General features: G+C 40.3%; 2 protein-coding genes across 2 annotated transcripts; one reads left to right on the top strand and one right to left on the bottom strand.

Moving 5' to 3' along the window:
* Positions 1-770: 770 nt before the first annotated feature.
* cyp27a3 (cytochrome P450 family 27 subfamily A member 3) lies at positions 771-13,067 on the bottom strand. Its single transcript, XM_019252917.2, has 9 exons — positions 12,689-13,067; positions 11,851-12,041; positions 10,675-10,874; positions 8,912-9,109; positions 8,359-8,522; positions 7,957-8,123; positions 6,510-6,591; positions 4,588-4,797; positions 771-2,188 (listed from the first exon to the last, which is right to left on the bottom strand). The coding sequence occupies exons 1-9, from the start codon at positions 12,929-12,931 to the stop codon at positions 2,030-2,032; spliced, it is 1,614 nt and encodes a 537-aa protein (XP_019108462.1). The 5' UTR covers positions 12,932-13,067; the 3' UTR covers positions 771-2,029.
* A 10,235-nt stretch (positions 13,068-23,302) lies between these two features.
* On the top strand, positions 23,303-24,636 carry LOC113744934 (putative nuclease HARBI1). Its single transcript, XM_027276127.1, has 3 exons — positions 23,303-24,082; positions 24,193-24,305; positions 24,388-24,636. The coding sequence occupies exons 1-3, from the start codon at positions 23,644-23,646 to the stop codon at positions 24,526-24,528; spliced, it is 693 nt and encodes a 230-aa protein (XP_027131928.1). The 5' UTR covers positions 23,303-23,643; the 3' UTR covers positions 24,529-24,636.
* Positions 24,637-24,892: the final 256 nt, after the last annotated feature.

Raw genomic sequence — 24,892 nt, 5'->3', positions numbered from 1 at the left:
GCCATATATATATAATAGATCAGTGTGGGCCATTGTAGAATGATAAATGTTGAATGAAACCCAAATGGACACCATGTCCATGATTTCTAAAAACAATCTGAAATGTGGACTCATCAGACAGTCACAACATAGTCAGTCTATCTCAGATGAGTTAGTTAGTTTCTGGATATTGTTGGTATTTGTCTTTCTCTTTGCATGGTAGGGAAAGTAACTTATATTTTGTAGATTCAGTGACAAGCGGTTTTCTGCAGAATTCCTGAGCCCATGTAGTAATATTCTTCATAAAGTCATGTCTCTTTTTATTGTAGCACTGTCTGAAGGGTCGGAGGTCATGGGCATTCAGTGTTGGATTTCAGCCTTGTCTTTTCTGTGCAGAGATTTCTCTGGATCCTCTAAATCTTTTAATGATTATATGAATTGTGGTGAAATCAATACATTTCTTATAACTGTGCATTGAGAAATGTTCTGACTATTTAGCCACACATATTTTCACAAGTGGTGAACCTTTCCTCATTCTTGGTTGTGAATGACTGAGGCTTTCAAGGACGCCCCATTTATACCCAATTATGACACTATCAACTGTTACCAATGAACAGATGCTTTTTGAGCTTCCCACAGCTTTCAATCTTGTTGCTGTTGTCCAAACTTTATAGGAATGTGCTGCAAGCATCCAAGATGAGTATATATATATATATACATAAAACAATAAAGTTTATCAGTTTGAACATAAAATATCTTGTCTTTGTCAAAAGTCAAAAAGGATTTGAAAGTGTTTGCATTCTGTTTTTATTTACATTTACACAGCATCCCAACTTTTTTGGATTTGGGCTGTAAAGTGAAATGGGTGTCAGTGGCAGATCTATATGTAAACTATAATCTACACAGTACATTTATTGCCACCTCACTGTTTCTTTCTCTGCTCCGGCCAAACAAGGAAACAAGAAATTTAAGCCTGTTTTTTCTTTGTTGCTCCCAATGTAGCCAACCTTTACACAGGAACAGACAGCACCTACCAACTAGGACTAATATTTACACAAGTATATCTAAGTCTCCAAATCACCAACAACATGAGTCATTGAGCTGACACCTTTATCCAAACAAAATGTTTCTAATACAAGAAATCTGACAGCAGTTCTACATTTATGGAGATTATAATGCTTTGCTTCTGAAGAAACTTTTGAAACGTACATTTGTGCATTGCATTGTGGGACAACAGAATCAATCAACAGCACACTGAAGAAATTGATAAAGAAACTTGATGTTATGGGTCTTTTCATTGAAAATTACACATAAAACCTAAAAAATACATTTTTATGTACAAAAAACTATTACTAAAACATGTTGGTAAACTTCTATCTAAAGAATAAAAACACTGTATCTCCAAATGAATTACCTTCGTCCTGGAGGAACCTGGAGTTCTGGAGCTTTTAAGTGCATTCAGTAAAATAGTATTAAATGACTTGAAATAAAGATAACTGACCCAAGTAGCTTGGTACTGATGACCAACTACAGGCCAGTGCTTTTTTCTCTAAATGATACAGCTAGTTTAATACTAAGTACTACAGACACAGAGCAGAAGTCTGAAAGTACTAAGAGACAGACTTTCACATTGTCAGTTTTGGTTTTTTCATGGCCTTTGTTTAGAGTAGAAGACAAGTTTGTTACAAAACTAAGGGCAAAACACACAAACATGAGGAGAATGTGAACTCCACACAGAAAAGATCCAGACAGCCTTCATGTAATCAGATTCAGACTCAGGGAGCTTTCTGCTCTGAGGCAACAGGCCTAACAACTGAAAAAAAACATATGGCATCTGTGGAATTGAAATCCCCAGAGGAAAACTGTCTTTGTAGCTCAAGGATAGTTAGATAGAAAGTATTCTTATTCACATGAAGGAAAGGTTTGAAAATTATACATCCGGCATCAGACTCGACTGTATTTAGATGCATTCCAGCCAGTCTTCATTGCGTAAACGCACCATAAACAAGGTGGTGACAGGCAGACAACTCAGTGTGAATACTAAAATAGCTCACAGAGAAACTCTTGCTGCTGCTCTTGACTCCTCCTGCTTGTCTCTTCTGTCCAGAAACTGCAGGTTGATTGGCTTAGCAGGACAAAGCAGGGTCCTGGTGATTGGCTTAACTGTGGTTCCAGCAGGATCTGGCCTCACTTCGTAGTGTTTTATTAACTTTAAAAGAAAAGAGAACAATTCATGTAAGTAAGAATACCTGAAATTCTATTTTTGGCAGCATATCTGTTTATGTGAAGCACAAGAGCGCAGAGTCCACATTCCAGTTAATCATCAACTGCTCACCAGCTGACCTCATTATAACTGTGTTTTTTGGACGAGACGACTCAGTCCAAAGTCAGATAATCCCACTGTGGAGATTAACAAAAGAACTGCCAGACCTCTGTGCTCTGCTTGCTCTTTGAATGTAGCTAAAGGATAACTGTCAGAGGGAGGTGTTTAACTTGTTTAACTTTAACTCATAGTAATGTGTTGGTTTGGTTAAAAAAAAAGACTACTCAGTCTCAACATGATTTTATTTCAAGTCCAAACATTTTAGGAAGGCAACTTTATTGTTTGATTGAAATTAATTATGTAAGATTTAGATGTATTTTCATTCAAACTAATCTAACTATCCATCCATCTCCTTGTCCATTTCTTTCGCTTCTCTGGGATCAGGTTGCTGTGGCATGGTATTCCAGGCATCCCTCTTCCCAGCAATGTTTGATCACTGTCTATGTTGCTCGACAACCGCTGTCTCTCTCAAACAAACAAACGGACACAACCCAAAGGAAACTTGTTGGTGCCACTATTAGCATCAGGATAAACTGCAAGCCAGACACAGACAGAGAAGACGGGCATATGAAATTAAGTCCATGAACTAGGTAGTGCTAAGTTTCAGTGATAGTTAAGATTGACGGTGGAAAAGTTTGACTGGCCTGATTATCAAACTGAATTGGTCGAATGAAGAAAAGTATCAGAAAGTTGAATCTGGCTCAACTTATCTGCTGGAGCCTGCTGTTTTCTTTTGTTAGTTTGTTTGTTTTTCACAAATACCCTGTGGCCTACACATCTGCAGCCAAAGCTTGAATAGGAAGCTGTTTCTTTTCTCTTTTTTTTTGCCAGAGGACCGGATTTGGTCTAAAATTTCAAATTAAAAGCCCTCTAGCGTTTCAGTCAAGTGGTTGTGAAGCCCTTGATTTCTTAACAAGGCTTTTACTGTGAAACATTTGCAAGAACAGAATTGCTTGTAGCAACAGCCCATACCCCATAATCCATACTCCCACAGAGCCCCCCTACAGGATATCCCAAACTCCCATGACACCCCAGCAACCAACACTGACGATAAAAAATGAGAAAATAAAAGCGATGTTGCATCCTGTTGCACTGTGACACTGCATATGTTTTTGATTTCCTGGATATTTACAGATGTAAACTGTTTTAGTGCACGCCTTCAGATAGATCAGTGTAACTGCTTGGGGTGCTCATGCAGAGATATTGTTTGCTTCAGCTCATTATTGTCATCAGTATTGTTATATCAATAAAAATAACTTTTACTAACTAGTCTGGTTTTGGACCTTGAATCACTGCTATTCAAATAGGCCAGGTGGTAATGACTGGAAGAATGAAATAGCTAATACGAGCAGCTGAGTTTAGTTTCCTCCACAAGGACCTGTTTCTTCATGTTGAAAGGAGCTAGATGAGGTTGTCAGAGCGGCTGATGAGGATGTCTTCTGACTCCCTTCTTTTGGAGGTTGAGACTGTGGGGTAGACTCAGAATGTAGTGTTTTCAGCCTGTTGTTTTTCCTCCTTGTGAGTGATTTTGATTTTGATAATCTTTATAGAGTAGTTTAGAGTTTTCCTCCTTTGGAGTGTTTTTGTTTTCCCTAGTTTAGGCCGTTTTCATAGCCTCACTCTGTCGAGGGATTTTTTGTTATCAATAAATAAGCTCATTTGACACCTCTGCGATTGAGTCCTGTTTTGAGTCCGGCCTGACAGAAAGATGATAAACTACGTACACTCCAGAGAACGCGTCTCCACTGCTCTAGAGTCCAGTGGCGGTGTGCTTTACGCCACTGCATACAGTGTGTGACCTCACAAATGCGCTTCTGGAAGAATGATCAAAAATTCCCATAAACACACTCCTAAACCTTGTCATACTCAACGTCATATTAAACCCTATGGATTAAGAATGGGATGTCACTTAAGTTTACATGCGAGTCAAGGCAGGTGAGCGAATACTTTTGGGAATATAGTGTATCTCTCATCTAGCCTGCAAATGGATGAAACATCTAGATGTAGATGTTGCTTAGTCTGCTGCCACCATGTCCCTGCCCCAGATAAGTGGCGGAAAATACATGGAGGTATTGAGGGATGCTTAGCAATCATATACAGTATGGGTGTAATGTTTGGGTTTCCTCATATGTTTCATAAGTTTCTGAGCATTCTGGGTAAATATTTTCATTTCTTATGCAGATGCTTGTGTTTCTTTTCAAAAATAATAACCAGAAATTAATGATAACAGCTTTGACAGAGAAAGCTGATCTATGGTCATGTTAGCAACAGCAATGAGCTCTTACCCTGGATAGGATGAGATACATCTCCAGCTCAGCCACCCGTCTGCCCAGACACGCCCGGATTCCAAAACCGAATGGCACTGACCCAAACGGGTGCTGCTGCTTAATCTTCTCCTCTGCTCCGCGGAGCCAGCGCTGTGGCTGGAAGGCATGGGGGTTAGGGAAAATATTCTCATCATAGGACACAGTGTAGTGGCACAGGTGGAACAGTGTCTGTAAGAGAGGACATTTTTTATTAGGTAAGGAAAATGTGCACAGGACCTTAATACATACATATCAGTCAATACATGTGAGCTACAGCTGTGAGGCTTAAAAGCTTAAGCACTTTACAATTTCCTCTCATATAACCGTTGAAACAAACACGCACATTGATGGTGACAAACTGCCAACCAAAACACTGACCTATTTATTGGGAACAATTTTGGGATTCAGTATCTTATCCAAGGACACTTGCACATGTGGCAGAAGGAGTCAGCCACAATATCTCATGTAAGCATACAATACAATACACACCAAGAGCCCTGGAAACATGCAACTTTGCAAATTAAAATTCACATTGAAATGATACACTATGTGACACTGTGCTCTGGATACAATCTTCCACCAGAAGAACATAACACTTTACACCACAAAGTCACACACCACCAACTATTTTACTGATTTTGGTGAAACTGGATTTTATGTGGAAAATGTTTTCTGATTTCCCTTCCGACTGCTCTGTGATTTACAGAATTTCCTGATGGATAGCAAATTGCTGCTGTTAGATAAAGTTTGCTAAATGGGGTGCCTGGACTGTGAGCCCAGAGCACTGGAGAGTGTAAGTGTTTGTACCACAGGAGTTCTGTTTGTCTTGTGTTGTTGCACTTCCTTGATGTTTGGCTGTTAGCAAAGTTGTCGACTCACTAGTTTTTGACAAGTCATGTAATCAGAACAAATACAGCTGTTCATACTCCACTCTGAAACTGATGCGCTAAATCACAAAAATACTGTTAGCTCTATGTAAAGTTGCTTTACATTTTAATTTCATTACATTTTAATATATATATATATATATATTAGTGCTGTCAAAATTACCGCGTTAATTTTGGCGATTCATTTTAAACAATTAACGTGTAAAAAATAAAATTACGCAATTAACGTGGTTTTGTTTACTTCCGGTGGCGGCTGACTAATAACCTTTGGTCACATGCACGGTCAAACATCTATCCTAACTAAAGGAGAGTCTATGGCGGAAAGATGGATAAGGACGGACTTTTAGGGGGAACATTTCATTTTAAAAAGTTGCCCAACAGCTCGTTGGACAAAAACAAGGCAATTTGCAGTTTGCAAAGCCGAATTTAAATTCCACAGAAGTAACACGACTTCAACATATCACCTCAAAGCAAAACACCCTGCTGAAACTACCTCCACGGGACCTCGCCAGTCTACACTACAGGAGTGTGGCACTCGTCAGTATATTTCCTCATTCTGGCTTTTCTCTATTTGCACTGTGCATATGTGCACCTTAAGCCAATAAAATGAATAATTTTAAATATACTTTCTCTGTGTTTATTCAACATTAATTTGATCATTTTACATAAATAAATAATCATTATAAGCTTCAGTCTCAGAAAAATGCAATTAATTTATTGATAAATTAATCGCGATTAATTACAGAAATTTTTTTGAAAATTAATTAGTTTTTTTTTTATATAGATTGACCCCCTAATAAATATATATACATAAATATTTCTCATAGGACTGAGACAGAGTTTCTCATTCCAGTTTTTTTTATATATATATTATATATAATGTTTTTATACTTTTGAATTACCACATGCACAAACAAAAAACACACATAAATCACTACGATAGAAAAGAGCAAACACAGTGAATGAATGATCAATGAACATTCAATTCCTGCCTGTGTCTGAGCTATGTCTCACCTTTTTTGGAAAGAGATAATCTCCCACTACAATTTCATCTTCAACAGCGATGCGGGCATTTCCTGGTACCACTGGATACAGCCTGATAACCACAGAACACAATGGGTCAGCAACAATTTTTGCAAGTCTAGGATGTCTAGTACTGTCCAGCTTGCCAAACACAATCCCTGATAGGTGAGCAATGCAGAGTTTTTCACTAGTGTGCATTCTGACTACTGGTGGAAACTGTTGAGCTGTCAACGGGAAACTATTTTCTATTACTAATACTTTATCTAGTTGTAGACTGTTTTTGTGGTGTTAGCCATCAATAATTTAAATTAGACTCTTTTCAACGTGAGGCAGTAGGAAATTGTGTCATGTCAGGTAATTAACAGTAAGTCTATTCTTAAATTTTGGAGTATACAATATATTCTGTGATGGTGTGGAGTTTGTGCAGGCTAGAGTTACCTACATGTGGGTTTGTGGTCAACAAATCTGAAACCAGAGTAGGGTTAAGCAGGGTTATTCTTAGAGAGGATAGGATTGTTGGAAATGACACCTCTTCCTTAATCTGTACAACTGTTGGTTTGTTGAGCTGTCAGGTGAAACCAGTTTCTATTGCCAGCCCTTCGCCATCAGTGTGTTTTTATTACTAATTAACAGGAGGTGAGCATAGGTTACAATGGCTCCGCTGGCAGGGATGACTATCTTTTGCTTTGTTGACTTTTCCTTATCCGATACGTGTATTCTTTCCACTCCTGTATCACAACATCACTGTAACTTCCCTCATATTATCTACCCACACCTTGTCACAGAGGGTGTGTGAAACTGTCAGGTAGTGTCCCTCAGTGCCTCCCTGTGATCTCTGGACTTCTTTGGTCTCACTGAGAACATAAAAGAACAACTCCACCCCTGCAACTCTCTTCATCTCACTCCTTCACCCACACACCCACACAGACTGATTTGCTAATTTCTCAAACTGGTCCCGCAACTTACTACTTACTTCACCACCAGGTCTCCTCTAAAAATTTTGGAGCAATTAAAAAATCCTCCTGTCAAACAAACGCATTTGTACTTAACCATAACGTCATTATCCAGACAGAGAAGTTAACATCTGAAGATAAATGATGCTCCTCATTTCTCCCACCTGCTGATACCACCTGTCCTATATCCTCCTCTTTTATCTCCTAGTGATTTTTTTCTTTACTGTAGTACAAAGCCAGGTCAGCTATTTGCCACTGTTTTCAGTCTCTATGCTAAGCTATGCTAATCGTCTCATGGCTCCAGCTTCATATAGTGTGTACAGATAGAAATGGTATTGATCTCAATCTTCTACTATTAGTTTAAAATTAATATCTGTATTTGCTAATAAGAGAGATGTCCACATTTTGGACACAAGACCCAGCAGCTTTTGCAATCTGGTGTCCTATTAAAAAAATATTAATAAAAATGAAAGTATCTGTCTAACCGTAAAGTCTCTCTGATGACAGCCTTCAGATACGGCATCTTAGCAATGTCATCACTAATGGGCACCTTATCTCCAGGGCAAACACCTATCACTTCCTGATATAATTGTTCTTGGATCTCTGGATCCTTCGCCAGGAGGTACAGGCACCAGGAGATCGTGTTGGAGGTCTGCAACAGAGAGGAACACAGACTGTTATCTTCTGTTTTTTTAAAGTATTGTCACTGATTTGGTGATCTTTTTACACAAGAACTGGGCTAAATTTGGTTGAAGTGAAAGTTTTGTAGATGTCAAGGTTACATAAAACTACCGCATAAATCTACCCTTCGAGCCAATAACACAACTAAATGTAGGAAAAACTGCTGTACAGTAAACTCCCCCTGTACACACACTGCTATCACTCACTGTGTCGACTCCTGCCAGCAGGAGCTCTGTGATGCTGCCCAGGATCTCGGTGACTGTCATCTGATCACTGAGCAGCAGGTGTGTGAGGTACGCTCCCTCCACATCCTTGTGCAGGTGCACCTTCTCCTGGATCTCCTCAATTTTTTTCTGCACCAACTCTTCAGCTATGAGACACAAAAGAAATGTAATCTTTTTTTAATTTGATCATGGGAGAGCAAGCAATAAGAGGGAAAAAGCTCAACACTTTTGCTCACTAGATGACAAAAACAAAAACAAAAAAAACACCCTGTGAGGAATCTTGACTGACCTGTGAAGTGAGTCACTTGGGTCTAGAAACCTTGAACTGATTTAATAATGCAAACTGAAGAATGATTATAAAGCCTAGGCTCTAGTTACAGTCGGTCATGGCCAAAAAGTGAGTGTGCTTTTTGTTACTCAGGCATCTTGTCTTAATCATAAAACAACTTTACAAAATTAAATGAATGATGATGATAAAAAACAGATTCTTAAGTGATAATAGACTGATTCACTGATTGAACTTAATGTTGCTCACCGACTTTGAAGAGATAATCCCAGGTCACCACAAACTGTTTCCAGAATGGCAGGTAGGGCCAGATGGACTTGGGGAAGAGGACGATGATTTGGGAGAGTCTGAACATTTCCCCCACAGAGAAGATAAACTTTTGGGTTTCCTCTGGCACCTCCTCATTCAAGCAGCCCATACGGTTCTCAAACAACACTGAACAGATTCCTGCATTTAAGAATAAAATCCTTATACAGACACTGTTCAGCTTCTGTAACTGTCCTAGGACAGACCAGGCAAATAACATGCTGATTGTTGAACAGACCCTTTTAAAAACGATGCCCAGGATTATTGAGGTTGAATACTGATGTTGGATGATAAGGTTTTGTTGACCGTCAGAGTGCAGTACATATCAGAGATTTGTGCAGTCCAGTTCTTTTTTACTTTATTATGTTTAAGGACCTGGCTTTGTCTTGAAACAGGAGATGGCGGTTACATTACATTGTATGCTATAGTTGTCACAAAGTCAGCCTCAGTCTTGCTTTTGCTCATTGTCCCTTCTTTTAGTCATCTCCCTCTTCAGGTCATGTGACCAGGACTGTTCAAGAAAGGTCAGAGAAAGGAAGCTGGTAAACTGACATCATCTAGTGGAAGGAAAGAGAATGGCAATGATGAAAAGAAAATGCAGTAGGAATGGGAAACCAAAGAGGGGGCTGTAGTGAGGGACGACGAGGGAGAATGAACAAAAACAAGACTGAGGCCTCACTGTACGAAGGTGCATGTGTTTTATTTTTCATAATACCACAACATAATATGCAGAAAGTATACAAATATTTGTTGCTTAAAGCAACATTGTGTAACCTTTCTACTATAAAATAACAGATTTGAAATCACACTGATGCAACACTGACCTGTAATCAAGTCATTTACACTCGCCCCTGTATGCCTGTTTTTGCACTGTGTAACTTTGTGCTCAGGGTAGGCTAGTAAGTAACATGAGCTAATTTTAGCTCAGTTTGTTAGGCGGGCTGCCTGGACTGTGAGCTCAGAGTTTGGCTTTTGGCATATAACTCTCTCAAAAAAGGCAAATATTTTATCACCCACATGCTCCTGCAATATGAATCGTGTGTAATTGCTTTGACCCTGACTAAAGGTCATATAATGCACATAATTGTTATCATAAAGCAACCTGCAATATTATCTGACAGATCTAATCAGTTGTCAAAGCCAAAATACTCAACAACTGTGTCAAAGTCAACACCCTGAGCACATCTCCAGTGACCTCTCAGCACAGAGTGAAGCAGCTACATGAAGTAACACAAGTAACAAGTAACACAGACAGCAGCTGATGTTTGTCTAAAGTAGTGTAAGAGTCAAGGACACTTACAGCAAGGCTGACAGCACTTCCCTCAAACATCTAGCATGGTTGTTTTAGAGATATGTAATAAAAGCTAAAGAAAAGTTGTGTGGTAGCATAGTAGTGTGCAGTTTTGTATTTAAAACATATTAAACAATATTTTTAGAAAGTTCCTAACTTTAATTTATCTTAAATTATACATGCCGTACATGTGTTATTGTTTGCTTCTGGTATTTTTATTTATTTATTTATTTATTTGCTTTGTTATGTCATGTGTGTTTTACTTCAATGTCTTTCATTTTTCTAAGATTTTTTTAACCAGCTACTACTAAATGACCTGTATTTCATGCCTAGTTACATCTATATTACTAATCAAGACTATTCACATTTCTAAAACAGATGATTAAATTATACCATTTGTTTGGTCTGTGCTGACCTTCAAAGGCAAATTTGTAGAGTTCTCCAGTCACGTCATTGACTATAACTCCCTTGCCACTGGTTTTCCTCAGCCAGGCCACTCTGTCCATGAAGTCTGTCACCACTTCGTTGATGGTGTTAGCGTATGAGGAGACATGTTTGGGCTTCAACATCCGAGGATTCAGGATGCTGCGAATGCGCTGCCACTTGGCCCCCATTCTAAAAACGGAAAAGGGATTATTAGGATAAAATGGGCTTTCAGACAGAATGAGATAAAGCTTTTTCATGTTTTTTGTTGACAATAAGCAAGGCATGGAATAATGCCAATCTTATTCTTATTATACAAAGACAGAAGTAGTAAGCGATATCAAATATTCCACTCTACTGTCTTCTTTAAATGAAGTGGATGAAACATTTGAAAACACCTGAATTATTCAAGTTGTTTCAAGCCACTCATGAGTTTGTCTCTCAAGGTGCAAGCATCTCTGATATTTACCCTCCATGACGAGGGCTGCTGCAACAAGTCTGACGTAGTGACGAAGTAAAACTGAATTGCACTGAGGGTAAGATACAATCAGTCTGTCAAAGAAAATGTTTCTCGTGCCATTGCATGTTTGCCTGACACAAATGGCCTCAAGCATGAAAAGTTTCTGCATGACTTAAGACACGTGTGTGCAAGCTGAACCTCTGTCTGTTCCCTGAGGCCTATTAACTCGAACCCTATTTGTATTCGCTGCACTGTTGGAACACAAGTGTGGAGCACAGAATGGAAAAGACCTACGAAGAAAGAGAGAATGATGACCAAATATAAAGAAAATCGCAGATAAGGAGCAAATGACAGAATCTAACATGTTAAACTCTAAAAGAATCAAGAATATATCATGTTACAGATTAACAACAAGGAACAAGTTTTAGAAACAACAATAGAAGAAGAAGCTGTGACAACTATCAAAGCCTTCTTTTACAAGGAAACTCCCAAGGGTACTAATACAGAGTTGATGTTATGGATGAATAAAAATTTGGAAACAGTAGAAGCAGCCGAGGCAGGGTGAGGCAACTTTTCTCATGTTGCAACTCACGAGGAATCCAAACAGATCCTAACAAGGATGACCAAGAAACACAATTTGGAAACAAGGAATACAGATGAAGCACATCTAAACTTCTGTGAATCTAAATCATCTGAGGTCTTGCTTACTCTGTCAGAGGTCCTTGAGCCTGGTTCCTGAGCTCTCTATAGCTCCTCCAGTGGGGCATGTCTGTCCGGACCGGGTGTCTTCCCTCCTGCCTCAGCACCTGCTCTATCAGCTCAGCACTGGCCACGTTCACCACAACCAGAGGGCCATACGTTGACTTCCACAGAGGACCATAGATCTTCCTGTGCTCGATCTATGAGCAAATAGTGTGTTAATGACTTATGACATTATGTTAGAGGTGTAAATCTGAATTTTATTAACGCAATAAACCTTTTTCACCGCAGCCATTTTGACATGAAATAGGTAGGGTCAACACAAGTGTTACCAATGATACTAATTAAGGTTCTGTTCCATTTATTGAGGTAGAGACTTTCCAGTGTTTACCTTGAAGTCAAAATGGCTGCGGTGAAAAAGATCTATTCGTTGTCTACTGGAATAAGAAAACGATCAACGATTCCGACAATATATCAATTCAAGTATGGCTATGAGATTAAAGGAGCAGTTCATCTAAGTCATACAAAATACAATTTCTCATTCTTTCCTAGTATATCTGTAACCATGGTTCTCTTAATACCAAAAACTTTGCACTGTTTGAATAAATTAGAAAAATAATAGAATGAAATTCTAACTAACTAACTTTTGTAAAATTGTGGAGATACTGCAGCTGTCACTGATTTGAGGCCAATGAAAGAAGCCATGTGTGTATTTGTATGTATGTATATGCAGCAAAGTGAAGGAAAATAGCCACATAGTGAAAGGCTGGGTTTACTGTAGGTCAGCAGGAAATCAACACTACTAGATGCGCAGCTGCACACACCACCCCTCACGGCTCGCACTTACCTGCAATTGTTGTGTCGTTTGGAAATAGCCCTTTACAAAGAGCCAATTTAAGGTGGTCATAAAACTCGGTCCGCCTAAATCTTCCATGGTTTTCAGTTTGACGTTGTCACTCATCACCGTGGCGGTGCCGGTGGACGCGTCGCGGCGGCGGTTGTCCCCACATCTCGCCGTCACTCTCTGAATCCCTTCGTGTTGCGCACGGTTCACTCGCAGTCCGATATTTACCAGAGATTTCCTCAACATTTTAACCGCATATAACCGCCTCTTTCCTGCACTTGAGACCCACACAATCGAGTCAGTCCCGGTCCGTGCCTCTGTGATAATGGCTCTTTGTTTGCTGTGTCACGGCGCAGCTGACGAACACGAAACTGAGTCAGCTGTGGACTTTGACTTGAGTTAAAAGAGAGCTATTAATAGTGTAATTTACTCAAGAGATAATATATGCATATACGCATATGCCAGACCAGCTACATATACATACACATAAAACATATTATATATGTATAGAGACAAAATGAGATCATTAAAAAGGTATTGTCTTTATTGATCTTTTGCATTTGATTTGCATTTACAAAATTCTCTTTTCTGTGTTGACATTGTCTTGTAATGTTATCTTTTTCTGTTCTCTGGTGGTTCTGTGTGTTATTTTAAATATTATGGATCAACTTGTGGAGCATTTTTTTGTTAAGTTTACAATTTCAGTTTAAAAAGGGTAACTTAACTTCACCTGTGTACAATTTGTACATTTCCGACTAAAACACCACAAAAGGTAAAATAAAACAACCTAAAACCTAAAAAGGAGACCTAATTTTTTTTTTTTTTTTTTAAAAAGCCAATATTTTCTTGCAGTATAAAAGTTACTAAAGGTCAGTGACTGTAAATCCTGGTGCATGGCTGTCATGGTCAAACCTTTATTTTTGGCGATCTAGATATTTTATACGGAAGCCGAGAACAGCCATGGATTTTTCTTTTTTTTAATACACTGTTATCTCATGATAACAACTTATTGATATCGAATGAATTATCTCGTTATTTGGATATAACAGAAAAACTTTTGTTTTCATGGAATAATTTTCAAGTCTGATGATTGCACGCTGGTTAATGTGATTGTCCTGATTTGCCTTTCTGTTTAGATTAGTCCTCGTCATTTAAGGAGAAGACTAGCCCAATTACAACTTCACAGGCGACAGTTAAGTGACCCTGCTGAGATTGTTAACTTCATTAGCAACCAGATAAGAGGACCAGGTTGTCTTCACGGTTACCACACGGCCCATGCACAACGCCAGTCTCATCTTCTCGGAAGAAGTGTTGCAGCCTGTTAACATAAACATTTTCAGTTCCCAAATCTGATTGGATTATCTTTGGACACCCCCAAGTTCTGTGACTGCATTTATGAAGTATGCTGCGATGACTTACTATTGGAACAGTTTGCTTACATCCAGATTATATGACGCGAAAACCCATCAATGCATCCATTTATTCCAATGCCGAAAGGGGTTAGCTTGTCATAGGAGTCCATATGCCGTAAATAATTGGGCCCTGGGACACTATAAGATCTTCTCCGAAGTCTTGTTACTCTCCGTTGCTGTATGCCCTCTGGGTCAAGATGTGACTGAACATCCTGAACTATGTCTCAAGAAAGGCACAGTCCAGCCAATCTGCACTTCTCGTGCATCATTCAGTAACCATAAAGATGACCCAGTCCTCTTATCTGGTTGCTAATGAAGTTAACAATCTCAGCAGGATCACTTAACCATCGCCAGTGAAGCTGTAACCGGGCTAGTCTTCTCCTTAAATGACGAGGACTAATCTGAATGCCATCTCTAACAGAAAGGCACAATGCAGTTTCTGCCTGTGTTAGATCTTGATTGAAGTACATCCTGATGCGTTGATCAATAATGTGATCTGCCATTTTCACCTTCCTAGGGCACACCTGGACCAGACAGTGGCAGCTCTTGTAGGCTGAAATCAGGAGGATCACATTAATCAGCACACAATCATCAGACTATCCCACAAAAACAAAAATCTTTCTGTCATATCAAGATAACGAAATAATTAATCCGTTATCACAAGAAAACGATATTTGTTATGTCAAAATAACCAAATGAATTAATTTGTTATCTTGAGAAAACAATCTTTGTTATCTCAAGATAAAGAGATAATAAGTTGTTATAACAAGATAACAGTGCATAAAAAAAAAGAAAAATCCATGGCCGTTCTCGGCCTCCGTAATTTTATTATGCTTTACTTCTATTTTACTTATAGGGTGTCATCTATACGGGGCTACAGTGCAATCACATAAAGGCCATGGCATCACAATAGTCAACCCCGGAGCTCCTGTGTATGGGAAGCCGTTTGAGCATTTATTCAATATCCTTGATATTGGACTTAAGGTCCATGTACTAGTAAGCTTTTTGTCCACACTAGTAATACGATTTTGCGCACTAGTAGAACTACTAGGGCACACTAGTAGAACGACTGTGTCTTACGAGTAACGTTTTTTACACTACTAGTGCCACTTTTGGCCTACGAGTGTGCAATCGAACTACTTGTAAACTGCACTAGTAACACTACTACACCCTACTAGTAGGCATGTGTCACACACTAGAAGCCTCCTGGACCCTACTAGTAGCACCAAAATACTATTACTAGTGAGCCTCCGAACCCAACATGTAAGGAGTTTGGCTGTACTAGTATGACACAATACACTACTAGTGCACAACTAGCGTGCTACTAGTACGCAATTGCACACTACTAGTGAGCAACTTCATTTAACTAGTAAGACATTTCTGTAACATGTAAGACATTTCTGCGCACTAGTAGGACAACTTTGCATACTAGTAGGACAGCTAGGTCTTACTAGTGAAGCAAAACTGTGCACTAGTTGACAACTGTGCGCTACTAGTACTACTAGTGACACTATTAAATTCTACTAGTTAACATCTACCGCCTCACTAGTAGTACTAGTAGCATGCAGATGTCAACTAGTGCACAGTGGTATCACGGATATCAAGGATATCACAGATATCACGGATATCAAGGATATCACAGGATATCACAGATATCACGGATATCAAGGATATCCTGGATATTGGGGATATCTCGGATATGCATATCCAGGACATTGGATATCTGACATCGTTGATATCATCATCATAATAACATAACATAAAACACCTTACTAGTACTACTAGTGGACACTTCTGCCCTTACTAGTATTACTAGTAAGGTCCAAAATAACCCAACTAGTGCTACTAGTGGTTGCTGTGGCTCTTACTAGTAGTACTAGTAGACAATTTGGGCCTTACTAGTACTACTAGTAACAGCAAGAATGCCCATTAGTAGTATTAGTGAGAGCCACAATGTCCACTAGTAGTACTAGTGATGTCAAAGGAGACGTACTAGTATTACTAGTAGACATTTTGCACCTCACTAGTAGTACTAGTAATGTCAAAAACATCTTACTAGTGCTACTAGTGGACATTTTGGCTCTCACTAGTACTACAAGTGGGCATTTTCGCTGTTACTAGTAGTACTAATAAGGTAAAATATACCTTACTAGTACTACTAGTGGACATTTTTGTACTTACTAGTAGTACTAGTGAGGTCAAAAATGCCTTACTATTGCTACTAGTGGGCATTTTGGTGCTACTAGTAGGGTCCAGGAGGCTAGTGCGTGACACATGCCTACTAGTAGGGCATAGTAGTGTTACTAGTGCAGCACAGTAGTTTACAAGTAGGGTTTAAATGCGCACTAGCAGGCCAAAAGTGGCACAGATATCACGGATATCAAAGATATCACGGATATCCTGGATATTGGGGATATCTCGGATATCACGGATATGCATATCCAGGACATCGGATATCTGACATTGTTGATATCATCATCATAATAACATAACATAAAACACCTTACTAGTACTACTAGTGGACACTTCTGCCCTTACTAGTATTACTAGTAAGGTCCAAAATAACCCAACTAGTGCTACTAGTGGTTGCTGTGGCTCTTACTAGTAGTACTAGTAGACAATTTGGGCCTTACTAGTACTACTAGTAACAGCAAGAATGCCCATTAGTAGTATTAGTGAGAGCCACAATGTCCACTAGTAGTACTAGTGATGTCAAAGGAGACGTACTAGTATTACTAGTAGACATTTTGCACCTCACTAGTAGTACTAGTAATGTCAAAAACATCTTACTAGTGCTACTAGTGGACATTTTGGCTCTCACTAGTACTACAAGTGGGCATTTTCGCTGTTACTAGTAGTACTAATAAGGTAAAATATACCTTACTAGTACTACTAGTGGACATTTTTGTACTTACTAGTAGTACTAGTGAGGTCAAAAATGCCTTACTAGTGCTACTAGTAGGCATTTTGGTGCTACTAGTAGGGTCCAGGAGGCTAGTGCGTGACACATGCCTACTAGTAGGGCATAGTAGTGTTACTAGTGCAGCACAGTAGTTTACAAGTAGGGTTTAAATGCACACTAGCAGGCCAAAAGTGGCACTAGTAGTATAAAAACGTTACTAGTAAGACACAGTCGTTCTACTAGTGTGCCCTAGTAGTTCTACTTATGCGCAAATTCGTCTTACTAGTGAGGACAAAAAGCTTACTAGTACATGTGTGACGGGTCACAGCTATCTGTGAGATGCAGCTCCACACTACTGTCGCTTCTACAGACCACAGACGACGACCAGGTGGATTATGGTGTGTTTTATTACAGCTCTTTCCTGCAACACAGCATACAGCAGCACAGTGGTGAGGAAAAGCATCACAGTCTCGGGATAATAATACCACAGTGGAGTCCTCTTTTCTCTGTGCATCATTTAACAGTAAAATAAAATGCCGAAACCTGTTCATATAAAATAAAAATAACATCCTAGTGTGATCGTATAGTGTATATTGTTATTCCATAAATCATACATAAAAAAAATCCCCACATAACCATTGTGTGACATAGAATGTCTTTTAAGAACACATTTAACATTTACCTTGAGGTAAGTATAAAAATCACAAGTAGCTCCATAACATTACATTCAGAGATAGATAACAAATGTGAGCCATTTATCTGAACAATGAAAGGGCTGCTCACAGACTTGTATACAAAAACATCATGAAAAGTTACATAAAAAGTGCACAACATATTACCTGCAACACAGCATACAGCAGCACAGTGGTGAGGGAAAGCATCACAGTCTTGGGGTAATAACACCTGACACGAGGGAAAATATTTAAGCTAGTTTAGCAACATTAACAAGTCTCTAACATCATTTTACATATAGAGTATAAACATCTGGAACATTAAAGGAAATAATTAATAATCCCGGACCATGCAAGAGGACGTCTTACCACAGTGGAGTCCTCTTTTCTCTGTGCAGTACCCACACCAACCACTGCGCCAGTAAAAGGCGGTGTTGCACCTTTTTCTGTCATAATTTAACAGGCATAGATCTACACCGTTACACATGGACCTTAAGTCCGATATCAAGGATATTGAATAAATGCTCAAACGGCTTTCCATACCCATGTGTTTATTCCTTTGCTGTAGAAATCACTGACTAGTCACTGCCCTCATCCTCTCACAGTTACTGGTGGTGGATACCGATTCCAGCAGAAAGGCAACCAGGGTACTGGCAACCCTCCAGAAACCAGTGGAATGCTCCCAGAACATTGTCTTCACCCACAAGCTCTGCCTCACTAAAGTGTAAAAGAAAACTTGACTGTTTCACATTTAGATCACCCACTTCAGCCTAGAAAGGGGATATTCTTACTGAATGAGATATAGCCATTGTCTCCAGTTAGGTGCCCCAGTAAATAACTAACCAGTGGGTTTAGGTAATTACTAGTGCTGTCAAAATTAACGCGTTAATTTTGTCGATTAACTTTAAAGAATTAACGCGTTAAAAAAAATTACAGTACAGCTTTGTTTCCCAGATATATTAGTGTGTGTGTTAATGGGTGTATAAGAGGCATTAACTTAAAGCCCTCACGGAGACTGCTCCCTGGGCGGTCGCCCACATTGCCCACAGCTAAAACCGGCCCTGCTTGTATTAGTTTACGGGCAGATCTGCCACATCCAATATGGCGGACACGGTAACGTATCGCAGCAACGGACCAACGTGCTCAATGCGGCATCTATGTATACAGTGGTCCCTTGTTTATCACGGGGGATACGTTCTAAAAATAACCCGCAATAAACGAAATCCGCGAAGTAAGTTTTACAATTATTATACGTTTTAAGGCCGTAAACCCCCTAACCACACACTTTTATACACCTTTTTACGCGCATTTTGTACAGTACTCCCTTGTACAGTACACTGTAAAAAAAAAAGATCTATCCTAACTAAAGGAGAGTCTGTATATATGTCTATAATCTATCCTAACTAAAGGAGAGTCTATGGCGGAAAGATGGATAAGGACTTTTAGGGGGAACATTTCATTTTAAAAAGTTGCCCGACGGCTCGTTGAACAAAAACAAGGTAATTTGCACAGTTTGCAAATCCGAATTTAAATTCCACAGAAGTTTCACGACTTTAACATATCACCTCAAAGCAAAACACCCTGCTGAAATTACCTCCACGGGACCTCGCCAGTCTACACTACAGGAGTGTGGCACTCGTCAGTATATTTCCTCATTCTGGCTTTTTTCTATTTGCACTGTGCATATGTGCACCTTAAGCCAATAAAATGAATGAATTTAAATATACTTTCTCTGTGTTTATTCTACATTAATTGAATCATTTTACATAAATAAATATTCATTATAAGCTTCAGTCTCAGAAAAATGCATTTAATTTATTGATACATTTATTGATAGATTAATCGCGATTAATTACAGAATTTTTTGCGATTAATTAGTTAATTTTTTTTAATCGATTGACAGCCCTAGTAATTACATTAATTCAGTTATAAGAATCTAAGTTAGTAACATGTATTAATGGGACATGAATGAGTGCAGATGGAGAAAAAGATAGGAAGACAACAGCTCAGTGCAGCATTTGCCTCCCAGCAGTCTAATCCTATAGCTAAGCTATAACTAAGGGATGACCTGAACTAGCCCTAACTATAAGCTCTATCAAAAAGAAAAGTCTTAAGCCTACTCTTAAAATTGTTGAGGGCGTCTGCCTCATGAACCCAAAATGGGAGCTTGTTCCAGGGAAGAGGCTGCTTTTGGAGACTATAGGAAGCACAAGGAACCCTGCATTTTGGGAGCACAGTGTTCTTAGTGGGGGTAATAAGATAATATGAGCTCTTTAAGATATGATGGTGCCTGACCATTGTGATGGGTAGAGCGGATGGTGTCCTGGGGGATCTCCTCCCAGATCTGGACCAGGGCATCACTGAGCTCCTGGATAGTCTGAGGTGTAATCTGGCACCATTGGATGGACCGAAACATAACGACCAAGAGGTGTTCTATTGGATTTAGGTCAGTAGAGCATAGGGGCCAGTCAATGGTATCAAAGGATTTCATTTTGATACCTAAAAGCAGTCAGGGTGCCATTGTCTAACCTGTAGAGGTCTGTGCGTCCTTCCAGAGATATACCTCCCAGGCAGCAAAACGATCTCCATGGCGTCTCCAGACCCATTCACATCTATCACATGTGCTCAGGTTGAAACTGTTGTCATCTGTGAAATCGGGACCTCAGGCCACCCTAATGAAGTCTGTTTCTGATTGTTTGGTCAGAGACATTCACACCAGTGGCCTCCTGTAGGTCTTTTGTAGGGCTCTGGCAGTGATCATCCTGTTCCTCCTTGCACAAAGGAGCAGATACTGGTCCTGCTGATGGGTTAAAGACCTTCTACTGCCCTGTCCAGCTCTCCTAGATTAACCATCTCCATCTCCTGGAATCTCCTCCATGCTCTTGAGAGTGTGCTGGGAGACACAGCAAACCTTCTGGCAATGGCCCATATGGACTACCTGTGCAACCTCTGTAGGGTCCAGGTGCCGCACCATGCTACCCGTAGTGATACTGACTCTAGCCAAATGAAAAACTGATGAGAAATTGGTCAGAAAAGATGAGCAGGGAAAAAAAATGTCAGTGGCCTCCACCTGTTGCCCCTCTAGTGTACCTGTTGTTAATTTTATTAACACCAAAACAGATGAAAATGATTAACAACACCCCCAGCTACTTACCTGACCAGATCAGTATCCTAGAAGTCCACCCTTTTTCCGGGTACCTGGTGGTGGTCCCTCCCCCCTTCACTCCCCCACTCCTGTAGGCCTCCCTGATCCTGTCACTTTTTTTTGTTTAACTAGAAATTCACCTCTCTGCTCCATTTTCTTGAAACATAAAAACCTGTTTTCAGTGTGGTATTCTCTGGGTGAAAGTCCCAGAGTTGCGTTGTCGCATTGTTGTCTTTGCAAGACTACTCCCATGCTTTATTTGAGCTTATGGAAAATATCATGAGAAATGCTCCTCAGGCTATACTTAACTCCACCATTCTATTGAGAGATCAGTTTGTTGAACATGTTAATGATTCAGATCTCCGTAGGGCTTTAAAACAGGTTGTACGTGCTAAGCCATCAGCTACCCTCTTGGATGTGTGAGGTGAGGTGATCAGATGGGAGAGGGAAGGTAGACAGCTGGAAGGTAGGCTCTGCAGTTTTTCGGTCCTTTCTACAGTAGTAGCAACTCAAAAGTTCCCGTTCAAGCTGAAAGCCAGCTGAATGGCAGCCGTCTTCCAGCTGACTTCCAGCCAACTGCCTGCCGAGTTCTGTGGCCGGAGTGACCCCTCTCCTTCTCCTGGGCGTGTCTATTTTTTACTGTAACGCCACCCATTCATGTAATTACAGGGTGTGACCAGGAGATGGCGCTTCTCTCACAGAACTTTTTTACAGTTGTTCTACCTGGAGATGACGTAACTTACACACCTCATTAGCATTCTCGTTGCTCAACCTTTTGTTTGCACTTTGGGCTTTTTGGTTTCCCAGTGTCACAGATCACAGAGCGGAAAATGCAGCTGGTTTGACTACTGCATACTATACAGTAGCCGTATGATTTGAGCGCGTTCATGAATTAAAATTAAATTTTAGGTGTGTATATCTAACATGTCACCGTTCACCAAATCAACAACATCTAGGCTGTTCTGTCTTTACTAGTGGTGGGCGGTTATCGGCGTTTACGTGCTGCGTTAACGTGAGACTCTTATCGGGCGATAAAAAAAAATATCACCATTAATCCTGAGATTCACCTCTTCGCCATATCAGATAACGCGATGAACAAAGGAAAGAAAATAAATTTCAGAGTCTAAGCTAAAGATTCTAGTGAATGAAGTGGAGATTCTGTTTGGTTCCTGTCAGCAGGGATAAATATGACCAAAAAAATACGTGAGTGGTAGCGTGTGTGTGAGGCTGTAAATGCCGTGGGATCTGAGCAGCGCACACACAGGTGTGGACAGGTGTGGCGCTGTGGCTGACATTTTACGCCCGCTTTTACTGACAAGAATACTGAACACAGGGAGACAATCAGGGGGACCAGACCACCTTGCCACGATGTTAGTTAGCTGCATTCGCGCATCACATATGATTTGAACATTGATGGAATTAAAATGTTTCCTACTTAGATAAACAGCTCCTGCTGGAATTCCCCTGTTGCCAGGAACCCCAGCGTGTTCAGCACAATCCCGGGCTACTCGCCGGCCCCCGTTGCGCTCTCGGGCCGGCCACAGCTCTGCGCACAATTCCAGTAACACTGGCCTTGGTAACCGAAATCAGCTTATGACCCAATTATCATGGTTTGCAAGTAAATCCTTGCGTTCCTTAAATCGCTTACGTTTGCAAGGTCCTCTAACAACGCTAACGCTGCCATTGTTAATACCATTTTCTTAATCACATTACACATGCTTTCAAATCCACCCATATAATTGCAAACACGTGGGTGTGTTAATTGTTCATAAGTGTGTCTCTGATGTGCACATCACTCTGATGACTACTTGTTTTCACATTATTAACAGTTTCCCAGCTTCACCTCTAAGTGTCGCCAAAGGAACAATAGCTGTAGAAACGTGCGTACGACAGCTATGAAGTTGGCACATTTTTACGATTGTTTCACGTTTGATACATTTGAACGTGAGCGTGGGAAAGGACGCCACTTTTTTGTGCGTACGCATGCTTTGTACATGAGGCCCCTGATCTCTCTAGCAATTTAGAGAGTTTTGTGCTTTTGTCGTGTTTTTCTCATGGTTTTTCTTGTTGTTGTTTTTTAAATGCCGCTTCCACCTGGACAGCTGCCTTTGTTTACTCCAGGGAACAGCTGATTGCGCTAATGCCGGCCGGCATTGGTGCAATCAGCTGTTCGATTGGCGCATTAATCTATGGCCACCATTAGTCTTTGCATAATTACAGGAGCGTCTCTTCTCTTGTGCTCGTGCCTCTCCCTCGCTCATCTACATGTAAACAACAAACTAACCCTTAAAAAAGTTACAAAAAACGGTTCGGTTCACCGGGGCTGCCAGGCCTGTGTGTCAGACCTGCCGATACAAGCAAGAGTTTATTTGGAGGGGAGGGCTTGTTGTTGTTGTTGCGCGACATAGAGCTGCAGAGACAAGCGTTTTGGAAGCCCTTTGTTATGCAGGTATTTACTGTAGTGCACGCTTTAGACCAGAGGTCCGTTTCACAAAGCAGGTTTATTGAAAACTCAGAGTCTGTTAACCCTGGAATCACGGAAACTCAGAGTTTTCCGTTTCACAAAGGAGGGTCAGTCAAACCCGAGAGAGAGGGTTAACTCTAACCTGTTTCACAAAGTGAGGTAACTTAACCTCAAGCTCAGTTGCCATAGTAACAGACTCCGTGAATCTAACCTGGTTGGGACCAGGTTTTCCTGAAGAAACCCTGAGTTTCTCTCTGTCTCCGCCCACTTTCAGAGCCACATACTTAATTTGATTTCCTCATTCCTGCGCTGTCAGAACGTCCTCTAGTTCCAGAAGGCAACGTTTGGTGTCAACTTTTTGAACATGGCGTGTCCTTTTGATCACGATCCTGTGGACGAAGGTGCAGCAATCCTGCGCAGGGAATTACATATCTGTCGGCAGAGAGTACTCAGACCACGCATAGATATTTCAGCCCTCCCGGACAATTTTCTTTTTGAGCGGTACCGTTTTACTTCACAGTCTATAATTTACATACACAACCTCATCCGTCCGCACATTTCAAACATCACGAGTCGCAGTCATGCGCTCACATCGCAGCAGATTTTGTGTGTGGCGCTGCGTTTTTTTGCCAATGGCAGTTTTTTGTATAACATCGGAGATGCTGAGCACTTGAGTAAGGCAACTGTATGCAGGGCCATCAGAAGAGTCTGCCTCGCCCTGAAAAGACTTTTACCTATATTTGTTGTCTTCCCTGGACACAAACCTGTCAGGGCCATTAAGGAAGAGTTCCACAGGATCGCAGGTGAAGGATGTAGAGATCTGTTGAATTCCTTTAATATCAGGCTGTATTATGACATTGTGCTGCCACCTCAGACTTGAATTAGTAATTTTTATTATTTTTATTTGTTTTAGGATTTCCCAATGTGATTGGCTGCATAGATGGTACGCACATTCCCATCACGGCTCCCTCACATAATGAGGCTGATTATGTGAATAGGAAGTCCATTCACAGCATTAATGTGCAGGTACATGTAGACTAAGAAGTTTCACTGTGTTAAGCACTTCCTCATAATTTAACTAATATCTGTCATTCTCTGCACTGTCAAGATCATATGTGATGCTGCACACATAATCTCCAATGTGGAGGCCCCGTCCACCTGCCAGCTATGCAGGATGGCCGAGCGGTCAGAGACACGATTTGTACTAATCACTTTTGAGTTTAAAGCACCACCACAAATAAAAACATGAGGCACATTTCAGTTGGTCTTCTTTATTTCCTACAAATACAAAAGCTAGTTAAGTTAATGTTCCAATAGTTAACATTGACATAATTGACATGTGACCATGCACCCACCTTTAATTTATGTTCCAGTATTTGGATTTCCAAATCTGCTTTTTTAATCTGGCGGTCGAGGTATAGCATTTCTTTATCGGTCTTCTGGATTTTTTTTAGGAGGTGAATTTTATAAATTTCTTTTACTGGTAACTGGGAATACATAAAGAGGACATAAAATTAACCTGTTGCACATGAATTCCACACAATAAATCTCTGGAGTTTCATGAACAGCTGTCTCACTGTGTCAATCTCTGCAGTTGAGGTCAGGGGAGTCTC

The sequence above is a fragment of the Larimichthys crocea genome, unplaced genomic scaffold (genome assembly GCF_000972845.2).
Source record: "Larimichthys crocea isolate SSNF unplaced genomic scaffold, L_crocea_2.0 scaffold319, whole genome shotgun sequence".
NCBI classification, from domain to species: domain Eukaryota; kingdom Metazoa; phylum Chordata; class Actinopteri; family Sciaenidae; genus Larimichthys; species Larimichthys crocea.
The sequence above is the reverse complement of the archived record's forward strand: the minus strand, read 5'-3'. Positions and strand labels throughout refer to the sequence as shown.

Coding starts and splice junctions, on each gene's coding strand:
- cyp27a3 (XM_019252917.2), bottom strand. CDS start 12,931: ATGTTGAGGAAATCTCTGGTAAATATCGGACTGCGAGTGAACCGTGCG. Junction 4,798..6,509: donor ATTATCTCTTTCCAAAAAAG/GTGAGACATAGC, acceptor CCTCTCTTACAG/ACACTGTTCCACCTGTGCCA. Junction 2,189..4,587: donor TGTATCTCATCCTATCCAGG/GTAAGAGCTCAT, acceptor TTTCTTTTAAAG/TTAATAAAACACTACGAAGT.
- LOC113744934 (XM_027276127.1), top strand. CDS start 23,644: ATGGCGTGTCCTTTTGATCACGATCCTGTGGACGAAGGTGCAGCAATC. Junction 24,083..24,192: donor AGAGTTCCACAGGATCGCAG/GTGAAGGATGTA, acceptor TATTTGTTTTAG/GATTTCCCAATGTGATTGGC. Junction 24,306..24,387: donor TTCACAGCATTAATGTGCAG/GTACATGTAGAC, acceptor TGCACTGTCAAG/ATCATATGTGATGCTGCACA.